Consider the following 12161-nt stretch of genomic DNA (forward strand, 5'->3'; position numbering starts at 1 on the left):
CACAACACTCCAGCCAACAACTATGTCTCCTCCAAGATCACACCTGTCACTTCTGTGGGAAAATCTGCAGGGCAAGAAATGGGCTCCCCAGCCCCTTAAAACTCACCAATGAACCCCTTTGGTAGACATCATCCTCGCACTGAGGGATAGCCGAAGAAGACCTTTCCCAGACCTGAGGAGGAACTCTGTGTAAGCTCGAAAGCTTGTCTCTGGCTATATCTACATTACGCACCTTTTAGTGACACAGCTGTGCCGCTAAAAGGCGCACAATATAGCCACTGTTTGTCGGCGGGAGAGAAGAGAGCTCTCCCACCAACAAAAAAACTTCCACCCCCAAAGAGCAGCAGTAGCTTTGACGGCGGGAGCGCTGTTCACACCGGCGCTTTTCATCAGCAAAACTTTTGTCGTTCGGAGGGGTAGGGGGATGTTTTTTTGACACCCCTGAATGACAAAAGTTTTGTCATTCAGGTTCCAGGGTAGACAAAGCCTCTCTCACCAACAGAAGTTAGTCCAATAATAGATATTACCTCACCCACGTTGTCTGTCTAATATCCTAGGATGAACACAGCTACAACAACACTGCCTACAACAACACAGACCTACAGACATATGCACTGAGCTCCCCCCTCAATCCAAACAAAGCGCCTGGTGCATGGAACTCCTGTTTGTAACCCTCTAGCCCTATGCAAATAACAACAACACTGGAGGGCAGGGCAGGCTGGCGGGTGCTTGGTTGTTTTCCTTAGCAAGACAGTCACAGTCACGGTGTGTATCCCTGCCTTAAGAAGAGAAAACACAGGAGATGTGACAAAAAAGTGAAGCTGTAGCCTAGGATTTGTGCAGCTACTCACCACTAAATGTTCTAACACCAAGGAAACAAATTCACGGCAGGCAGGTGGCTTAGAGACCAGGTCCTTCCTTCAGCCATTAGTGATCCCAGAAACATACAGCAGGTCATCTTTTCAAGGCAGAGGCAGTTAAACTCTAACTGCCCCCAGCTGGCTGTGAACTTGCCAGGAAATGCAAAGAAAGTCCAAAATCAACCCCCCACCATCTCAGGATGTCATATTTCATCTCTGTGGTCAATGAAACAGGTCAACATCTGACTAGTGCTAAAGGTGCTATCCTGAACTGAGCTCACACACTCACACACACATACACACACTAACACAGTTGCTCTGGGACATCTGACCTTCAACACAGCCAAATGGTTCCAATGGCTGCTTGGTATTCAATGAAGCTGCACAGCCTCGGGTACGTTGGCTAGCTAAGTGGCCAAGCCATGTGCTATTTACCTAGAGTGGGGTTTAAGCTAAGCTTCAGTAATTCTTCCTTTGCAGTCTCAGTGCTCACCTCCTGTGTTCATCTTTTCTCTGGAATGCGATGAAGAAATAAATAACTGCCCTGCTAGATTATCCTGGCTGCTCTAGTTTTCCCACCCCAACTTTTCTCTACTGTGCGTCTTTTTGAAGATCCAACTGATGCAGGGTGTATACTGCAGAGGCCTCTAATTCTTTATTCCAGAACCCTAAAAACACAATGCCCAAGCAGGCAAGGCAGGGTGAATAGGGTTTGCCCAGTTTCTGATTTACAGACTGTTTATACTTTTAAAATCTTTTATTCTCTTGATAAATCCTACAAAGAGTATTTCATAAGAACATAAGAATGGCCCTACTGGGTCAGACCAAAGGTCCATCTAGCCCAGTATCCTGTCTTTCGACAGTGGCTAATGCCAAGTGCCCCAGAAGGAATGAACAGAACAGGGAATCATCAAGTGATCCATCCCCTATCGCCCATTCCCAGCTTCTGGCAAACAGAGGCTAGGGACACCATTCCTACCCATCCTGGCTAATAGCCATTGATGGACATGTACTTATCTAGGTCTTTTTTTAACCCTGTTATGGTCTTGGCCTTCACAACATCCTCTGGCAAAGAGTTCCACAGGTTGACTGTGTGTTGTGTGAAGAAATATTTCCTTTTATTTGTTTTAAACATGCTGCCTATTAATTTCATTTGATGACCCCTAATTCTTGTGTTATGAGAAGTAGTAAACCACACTTCCTTACCTACTTTCTCTACACCAGCCATGATTTTATAGGCCTCAATCATATCTCCCCTTAGCTCTCTTTTCCAAGCTGAAAAGTCACAGTTTTATTAATTTCTCCTCATACGGCAGCCATTACATACGCCTAATCATTTTTGTTGCCCTTAATTCTGAACCTTTTCCAATTCCAATATATCTTTTCTGAGATGGGGCGACCACAGCTGCACACAAGTATTCAAGATACCATGAATTTATATAGAGGCAACATGATATTTTCTGTCCTAATATCTATCCCTTTCTTAATTATTCCCAGCATTCTGTTCACTTTTTTGACTACCGCTGCACACTGAGTGGATATTTTCAGAGAACTATCCACAATGACTCCAAGATCTCTTCCTGAGTGGTAACAGCTAATTTAGACCCCATCATTTTATATGTATAGTTGGGATTATACTTTCCAATGTGCATTACTTTGCATTTATCAACATGAAATTTCATCTGCCATTTTGTTGACCAGTCACACAGTTTTGAGAGATCATTTTGTAGCTTTTTGCAGTCTGCCTGGGTCTTAACTGATTTCACCTGATCTTGCGGGCCAACTCCAGCAGCAGAATCAGAGCCAGCAATTTTCAGGTTTATCTAACCTCACTTCACCCAGTTGCAGCCAAACCTCCCTGATGAAGTTTGCTTCATCTGTGATCTCTAGTCACAGTATGTATGGCTGGCAGACTGAAGTGGAGGTCAGAAATGAACGCTGAGAGGCAAACCTAACCATGCTACAGGACCAGAAGAGACTTTATAATTGTTTCTGATGATCTTGGTAAATCATGATATAATTATTGAGACCCTTAAATTACAGGGGGAGACAGATTTGTAACATCACATTTCTGAAACCCATGTCCTTTTCATCTGCAGCAGAAAGAGACACTGTTCCTATAATCTGAGTGATTGTAATTCAGACACTTGCATCCTGTGTAATTGTCCAAATAGTGGGGGGGATTTCTAGTTGTTAAAGAGAGTCCGTTCCTCATGAGTGGGACTCAAATTCAGATTGAGCACCATAAAGACAAATGTGGCACCTGTTTATTTATTCAACTGGAACCATGGAAACTCCAGACAACCGTCAGGACCACCCAGTGTACCTGGCTGGGGAGCCAGTGGGGCAGGCACCTGCCACCAGGATGATGCAGTAACACAAGGCCATGCAATAATTTCACTTCTTACCTTGGTGTCTATTCAATTGCCATAGCAGATATAATCCCTCCTCGTGAACACTAATGAGGTAAATAAACTGCTGGTAGCCAAACAGATTCTTAACCTGCTATAGATACAGTATCATTACTGGCAATGGAAAGTACTGAGCTCTACACACCACAAGCAACTCCTTCACACTTTCCATTACGTATTGCTTTTACATTGGGAATCTGAATCCTGCTAGGACAGGGTTAGTGAAACAGAGACTCCAGTCACCTGCGGCTGCTTCCATCCCAGTCACCTGAACACACAACCATGCTCACTGCTCTGGTATCTCTTGGGGCAATGCTGGAGTCATGTTAATCCCCTGCTGCTCTCTCTTCAGTTTCCATCTGAGGGTCTCCTGGAATCATGTTAATTTCTAGTCCACTCTAATTCCTGACGTCTCTTTGGGTGCATGCTGGTGAAGACACGTTAATGCCAAGCCTTTTAAAAAAACAAACACAAAACCACCACACACACATACACACTCTTACATGTGTCTGTTTGGGAAAACCACATTAACCCCAGCTTGTCCCTCTCCTATCACACACTGCCACCTCCAAAGGCAGAATCATCTGCTAACACATTCTCTTAGAGGGGGAAGAGGCCCTGCACTTTACGGGTCACAATATACACTGTTGTTAACAGGAGCTGCACAAACTCTCTCTCCTTCTCTAAAGAAGCTACTGTACATTTTCCATCACCAGGGAGAAAAATCTTTCATCCATCTCACTAGCCCACCTGTCCCCTGTCAGCTGATGGAAGTTTTCCTGACATCTAGATTACAGGGAGAAGAGAGAGGCCCTGGATCTTGCAGATACAGAGCCCCCTGGAACTATTTTCTGGGCCGATGGGCTATTGGATCTAGCAGAAGTCTGTGGTGCACTCATTGTTACAGAGGCTTCAGAAGCCAATACTCCCTGTGAGGACAGAGGGCTCTGGTACAAAGGAGCATTTTTACCTTCTAAGCCAATTCCCTGTACAGCTGGAGGTAAAACAATTACCTCATACAGTCACACACACAACTGCCTTCTAGTGGAATTCACAGCAACACCATTGCAACTTTAGAATAATATTCATGTTCTAAAAATGTCTGCAACGGAGGCCAAGAAAAACAGCTTTGTGTTCAGAGGAAGCTCTGTGGTCAAAATGATGTCATCAGAAAGCGCCAAATTAATTTCCTGTGGTTACATCCTACAGGAAATCCAAGAGGCTCAGCTTTCTCACAAACCCAAGTAGCCATTTGTTGTCAGTAACGGTTAATTATGTACCCAGATGTGTCATAAATTGAAAACTATTGTGAATAAGCTTCATTCCCCTGAATTCTAGTGCACAGGGTTTCAATACAAAACACTCTTGGATTCAGGGCATTAGCCTCAGACAAAATAAAACCCACCCAGCTCAGCTTCTGGGAATTGTTTCCATTACTGGCCTAATGTTAATGAAACAGAGCACTCAGCACTCGCTACTCAGGATCACTTCTCAGATGAGCTACTCTGTGTTCTAGCTCTCTAGGTTCTGACATGGCCTCCCTCACCATCGTGCCTGAGCCCTTTCCCAATATTGCAAAGTGTACACATCCGATGTAGTTCTCTTCCCCACCAGTCAGCAACGTCTGGGCTTTGCTTCTGTATTATGCCCTTTTGTTTGTTTTGGGTGGCAGTGCTCCTGGTGAGTATCAGGGCTGGTCAGTACGTTGCTCTGGAAGTGTGGAGGGCCCATTTCCAGCACTCAGCCAGCTACAAGGCCAGCCATTAGCTCACTCGGATTCACACCATGGTCTCTGAATAGAACATAAAACCCAGTGAAGGAGCTGTCGTAGACCAAGAATTAGGCGGTCAGTCCTAGTGGTCAGAGCAGGAATCCAGCACCAGGAACCAGAGGTCTGAGCCAGAGACAGAGTTGGGAGTCAAGCAAACAATCAAAGCTGGAGTCAGTAGCCTGGGATGGACTGTAGAAGCAGGGAACTGAACAAGGCAGGACTCAGGAATCAGGCGAGAAGGCAAGGTCCAGTGTAGCAGCAAGCCAGGGATCACCTAGTTACTCGGATAACTTCCTGTGCTTCCTTCTGGCTGAAAGGGTGAGTCTTAGCCAATTGGAGAGGCTGGACATCTCCAATTGGGAGCTTTGTGGGCGACACTTATGGTGAGCTAGGACCCACCAGCCCACACTCCCTGCTTGCTGCTGGGTCGTGGCTGCAGCCTGAGGCTGCCTGGGGGACCCGGGGACCCAGGTTCAAGATTTGCGATCCCTCACATGAGCTCTGCATCAGAGTCCAGGAAATCCAACCTGCCTGGCAGGCTCCCGTGTATGTGGTGAATGTAGTACATACATTTCTAGGTAGCGGCCACTGGCTGTGTAACTCCAGATGACACTGAGCTGTCCTAGCAGCCTACCTAACATCTGGAGCATACGTAGGCTTTGGGCACCTGGCACTACTAGGCTGGGAGCCTGAGCTCACTCACTGGGGGAACCTTCAGAGACTTCCAACTCCAACCTCCTTTAGCACCCTGTGGTTCCATTAGCATTTACACCAGGCCCTAGACTTCCCCCTGATATCCAGGTGGCAGCTGCTTCCCTCCTCCAACAATCAGCATCACTATCTGCCCATAGTCCTCCTCACACCGCTCTTCCTTACATCTCCATCAGCTTCTGGGGTCAGCCCTGCAGAGCCCATGGGGCTGCTGAGAAATACCCCAGGAAGAGCTGCAGATATGTAGATTGGCCACTTACAACGCACAGGGAGCCCTAGTCAGCACAGCTATAAAAAGAGGATGGGTAACAGCTTCCCAGGCACGTGTGAACGGAAACAGGGAATCAGAAAGTGATTGGGGAAATTTTCCAGATGGTAAATAATCATGCAATTATCTGGCAGCTCCCTGCTCCCAACCACAGATCCTCCACTACCCACTGCAGGATGTATTTCCTAACAGCTTACACATCAGTAAACTTGGCAGCCACCTAAAATGGGGCTTCACAGCCAAGCACTGGTATGGTCACTCTTACACCCTCAACTATATCTGGCCCCAAACACACCCCTTTCCCCCCACTCACAGACTCAAACCTGGCCTCAAACACAATCTCACACACACTCATGCCCTCTCACCTACAATTTGCCTTCAAACATATCCACTCACCCTCAACCTCCCTTCAATTCCCCCCAATCCTACCCCCTGTAAACGCTCACTGTAAGTTCCTGAACTATTGGATACAAAATCTTTTGTTCCAGAAAGTACATTAAAATGATGCCTCTGTCCTTACAGTGAACTCACAGAGGTTAGCTCTCGGGACATGCACTCCTTAAAGATCCCTTAGCCTGCATACAGTACGCTCCTCTGAGCTGGCAGAAGGCCCAGTTTAACACCTGAGAGGCTGTAGGGTAAATACCAAGGAGATTCAGATGAAGTAAATAACAGCCAGCAACACCAACACTGCAATCATTTTACTCTTTCTGGATTGCTAAATCAATCATACTTGCTTATTTACATATAACTGTTATATGCTTTCTGTCCCCTCCTACCCCCATGCTTTGTATGTTGCTTGTTTTATTAAGTCTGGGAGCTCCTTGGAGAAGGGAGTGTCTTGTATTGCATGGATGGAAAGTGCATAGCACATGGTGCATGCTAGTGCACTCCAAATGAATAGTATTAGTAGCAGCTAGAGGCCCCACCCAAGGCCAGGGCCCTTTGTGCTAGGTGCTGTGCATACACATAGTAAGAGCAGTCTCTGCCTCACAGAGTCTCCAGTCTAAACTGACAGGACAGACAAAGTGTGGGAGGGAACAGAGGCAGAGAGAGGTGACATGACTTGCTCAAGGTCACATAGCAGGTTAGAGACAGGCCGAGATGGGAACAGAACCAAAGTCTCCTGATGCACAAGCCTATGCACTATCCACTGGACCATGCTGTCTCCATAATAGCAATCAGAGAATCTCAGACTCGTAGGACTGGCAGGGACTCAAGAGGTCTCTAGTCCCGTCCCCTGCACTCAGGGCAGGACTAAGTGTCATGTTACATGTCAGGTGGACAAGAAGTTACATAACTTCAAATTTCCCAGAGGGGCAAAGGGGCAGGCAGGCAGGAATTCTCGGGATCTCAAGGGGATGTTCTGTGCTTCTCCAGAAAGCCACACAGTGCCAATTCCCAATCCAGTCTATTTAGCAAGGTTCCTACCTCTCTGTCCTTGAGTTTCATGGCGAGCACCAGCTGATGTCTGTGGTTAGTAAGGGCCTCCCGGTAATTTCCTTTGGAGAAGAATGCGGAGCCCAGATTCCCATGAGCTCGGCATTCTCCCGTCTGGTCACCTGAGTCACATGCAAACAAAACAAAAGTTAGCTAACGAAGGGTCTTTGGAAGAGTCCAGCCAAGAGAGTGGAACACATCATGCAAGGGATGCTCCATTGGGAGGGCCAAGTTCAGACCAAACCTGGCCACAGACTCAGTACGCAGCCAAAGTTCTCCTCTCTTCCCAGTCCTTGAAGAGGGAAGCAGACAATTCTCCAAATTAACTCCCAGACTCCACTTTAATGTAACCTTAGACCCCTCTTTGGCTTAACACCTTGGTAACAGCCTCACTTTTTTTCATGTTTACTTGTTGTTGAAGATGTGAGCAATCTGTGTCCATGAAAATGCAGGGCTGGATTGGACAGGCTTGGTCCAGGCATAGTGCTGACAAGCATTGGGCCAGCTTTCTCAGCAAACACCCCCTACTCACTCCCCCACACCTCTGCTAATGCCCCCAGTCCTGCCCTGCAGCACACCTGCTATTCCATTTCAGAGTCCTCACATAGCTCGCCCAACTTCTCTAACCACTGATCTTCAGCAGTGACACCCCCAACCCCTGTGGTTCCACACCCTGCGGGCAATGCCCTCCAATCTGGGCCTATAGCACCCCTAAATAAAGTACATCCCACCTGGCATGGTAACCTTTACCCAGGGATCTTCCCAGTCAGCCCCTCCATCTCCATCTCTGCCAATGTCCCTCCCTCCCGACCTGTTCTTTCTCTCGCTAGTCCAGTCCTGAACCACTTTGGAGAAGAGACTAACAGCCATGTCAAACTGTGCCACAGTGCTTGGCGATTTCACCATCAGACCAGTGTCTTAGCTCTGACAAGGGTCTGTGCCAGATATTTCAGAGAAATCTTTAAGAAACCACAAAAGAGGGAAATTCTATCCCTGCCAAGATTTTATGTTCAATCCTGTCCAGTGTGACTGTGGATGCTCTCAGCCTTTCCTTTTCTGGGTTCTGCTAAGCTCTGTGCTTGAATTATATCTTGTAGCAGTGAGCTCAACCAGTTAAGTATACATTGTGCTAAGGAGTATTTCATTCTACCAGTATTAAAGTTGTGGCTTTTCAATTTCACTGCATTTCCCTTCTTGTGTTATGGGACAGAATAGCAGTGTCCAATCTACCTCCTCTGCATTGTTTATTGCTCTGCACAATTTGCATCTCCCTTCTTATTTGCCTCCACTCTAACTAAACAATCCCAGTTTTTCCAATATCTCTCCATATGACAGTCATTCTAGGCCTCTAATTATTTCTGTCACCCACCTCAGAACCCTCTCTATTTCTGCTTTATCTTTTGAGATAGGAAAACCAGGAACGAACATACTGTTTCAGGTGAGGGCATGCCATTGACTTACATAATGGGTTTAATTGTTATTTTCCATCAAATTCCTGTGAACACTAATATCTTGTTTGCTTTTTCGACTGCTACTGCACAGTGAGCAGTGGTTTCATTGAGCGGCTCACAATGATGCCCCAGTCTCTCTCCTGAGTTATTACAACTACTTCAAAATCCTGTGAGGTGCCGTTGGCCTAGTCCACATTACAAACTTTTGCCAGCATATGTCTATTGGGTAGGGATGGGGAGAAAACCACACCCCTAACTGACACAGCGATGCCAGCAAAAATACTAGTGCAGACCAATGTTCCCTCTAATTTTTTCCATCCCTGCGTGGAATGAATTTTATGTGCACCAATATCGAGGTAATGTGTATGTGCGCCACCAGTAGAAACAAAAAACCTAGATAAAATATATATTTTTTAAAAGTTACCATAGGGATTACTCCAGCCAAGACAAGTTAGGCATTTTAGGGCTCACTACTCAAAGAATTAAATTTAAGCATAAGAGAGAAATAAAAATATGAAATGCACAGACCAGTCAAAAAACTAAAACAACAGCACTTTGAAAGAATAAAATTACAGAGAATATATGTGCATTGCAGGAAGTACCAACAATAACAACAACACAAGTATCTGTTGGGAGGTGAGTGTGAAAGACACTGTGTGTGTGCGTGTTTGTGTGTATGTGCGAGAGAGAGAGAGAGCGTGCACATGAGAGAGCGAGCGTGTGTGCATGTGAGAGAGACCGAGACAGTGTGTATGTGCGCGCGTGTGAGAGAGAGAGACACACACACACACACACACACACACAGTGTGTGTGTGTGCTGGCTTCTGGAGAAGTGTATGAGAGACCATGCGTTGTCTCTTTAAGCAGAGCGGCACTCACCAGTCTGTAGGCTCGTTCAGACCACAGCAGCCGCCAGCAGCTCCGTCTAACTCCTGATCCCTGTCTGCCCCTCCCCCGTTCTGCGGAGATGGGGTACGTGGGCAAGGGGATACCCTGATATCAGCACCTCCCTTCCACCCCTCCCCCCCAGCAAGCAGGAGGGTCCCGGGAACAGCTGTCCAGGGGCTACAAGGCAAAGGGCAGGAGCAGCAGAGCAGCGAGGGGGGGGCACCTAAACACAAGTTGCTGGATGTGCGCAGCTCAACTTGAGTGACTCTTGCGCGGCTGCGCAGCTTAGAGGGAACACTGGTGCAGACCCAGTTATACTAGCAAGATAGTCCTGCTGCCATGACACATCCTTTGGGGGATGTGGTTCAATTAAGCCAAAAGCAGAACTTTTGTCAGTATAAGCCGTGTCTCCACTAGGTCATGTTGCCAGCATAGCTAGACTGGTTTAACTATGGCAGCAAAGCATTTGTAGTGTAGACAAGCCCTGAGTAGTTCAGATTATTTGAGCACACACCTCACTTTACCCTGCAAACGATTTACTGTTACGTTTATGACCTAATGAAAGTTGTGTGCCCAAGTCTCTGGAGGGGAAAAGCCAGTTCACAGACACACGATGCCACAAAGAAATCCCTTGAGTGTCCCGTTAGCACGTACCTGGGATCCCCATAACCCACCTCACACATTCTGTTGTAAGAAAGAACATTGTTTGCGTGGCTCAGCAGCCTGTGAAACGGCGCAGCAGCTTCAGCACTAACGATGCTTCCCTTCATTTATCCCACTGCCATTCTTGTTAATTTGATCCATTTATATCAATTCAGCACTAAACCAGGGATTAAGTGAGTGAAAATGAGAACGCTACCTAATGTCTTGGCTACATCCAAGTCCTGCTGCATGTATCCGGTGCTTTTCTCTGTGTTCCCAAGAGACCAGTAAGCACTGCTCAGAGCAGAGAACACGGATCCCCTTAGCTTCAGGCTGCAAGTGCCGATCTTCAGGGCAGCTTCTAACACAACCACAGAGGCACCATGGTGGCCTGCAGTCAGGAGCTCCTGGCCAACCACCGATACCACCACAAAGGGGCTCTTGTCCAGCTTCATCTTCTGAAGTTGCTGATAAGTTGGCTCGAGTGACTCTAAAATAAGGAAGGAAAGGCAGAATTACTCAACAGGCCAAAGGTACATAAGCATCCTGAAGTCAGTCCATTAACACCCATGAGAGGCGAATGACAAAGTGACACATGAATTTTGTAACATGCGGCTGTTTTGTAACATGTATTCAATGGCACATCTAGAAATATCAGCTATTTGGGTGTCACAGTCCTGCACTTTGCACATCAAGAGCAAGAGAGAAGAAGAAAATTAACTGGGATAAACCCACCGAAAAGGGAAAGCAGCAACTCAACAACAAGGAACCCCTTCAGGTCGGCTTAACTGGTCACAAGAACAAGGAGGAGTATCAGGTGCCCCTGGACTGTCGGTGTTATGCTGAGCGGCCAAACTGGACCTAGGATAGCCACTGCTGCTGGAGTGCAGTTATACTAAATTGTTTTACTAGTCCCATGAAGCCTGCCATAGTATGTCCCTTAAAGGACAATAATAAAGCTGGGGTTTAAAATCTGCAGCTCTCTAGGCAACCATACGGTGTTAAAATGTAATTTTTAAAAATTAGGATGGTTGCACTTCTTGACAAGGCTGCTCTCGCCTGAATCAACATAACCATGGCAACCTGAGAAAGCCATTTGTGCCATACTTTCATTATTTCTGCCTACAATTATTAACTGTATGTACAGCAAGCAGAGAGCATTTTAACAGCCCTCTGAGGAGAGGAACAGGCTGTCTATGTTGTATGTTATGAGTGACATTCCAGTCAGGGATGGGGATAAATACAGACATAAGATGATGATCTCTTCTGGTACTGCAGTTCCTGTGTAATACAGGATCCTGTCTCTGACAGTGGCCAATGGCAGACGATGCAGAGGAAGCCACAAGCATGTACAGATTAACTCTTATTTATACAGTGCTGTTGATGTGCAAGGCACTGTACAAACAAGTACAAAGACAGGCCCTGCCATCAGGAGTTTACAGTTTGAGGGCTTGTCTTCGCGTGCACGTGAAAGCGCTACAATGCCAGCTGGAGAGCATCTCCTGTCAGCATAGTTAATCCACCTCCCCATCGACGCAGCATCATCTGCTAGAGCGGGAGACTCTCCCCCGTCGACGTAGCACATCTGCACGGGGGGGTGGGGAGGGGATTAAATTGGTATAACTGCGTTGCTCAGGGCTGTGGATTTTTCACAACCCTGAGCGACGTAGTTATACCAATATAGGTCTGAAGTGTAGACCTGGCTTTAATTAGAAAATG

At 46.7% G+C, this 12161-nt stretch overlaps 1 protein-coding gene across 4 annotated transcripts in view; it reads right to left on the reverse strand.

Annotated features, from left to right (window-relative positions):
- Positions 1 to 12161, reverse strand: part of TTC28 (tetratricopeptide repeat domain 28) — a 430868-nt gene that overhangs the window by 146352 nt on the left and 272355 nt on the right. For all 4 annotated transcript variants that reach the window (XM_054006401.1, XM_054006400.1, XM_054006402.1 and 1 more), the window contains 2 exons: positions 10660 to 10932; positions 7453 to 7583 (listed from right to left, as the gene is read on the reverse strand). In XM_054006401.1, the coding sequence (XP_053862376.1) occupies positions 7453 to 7583; positions 10660 to 10932 (404 nt within the window). The remainder of the gene's footprint in view (positions 1 to 7452; positions 7584 to 10659; positions 10933 to 12161) is intronic.

The sequence above is a fragment of the Malaclemys terrapin genome, chromosome 16 (genome assembly GCF_027887155.1).
Source record: "Malaclemys terrapin pileata isolate rMalTer1 chromosome 16, rMalTer1.hap1, whole genome shotgun sequence".
Classification (NCBI taxonomy): Eukaryota; Metazoa; Chordata; order Testudines; family Emydidae; genus Malaclemys; species Malaclemys terrapin.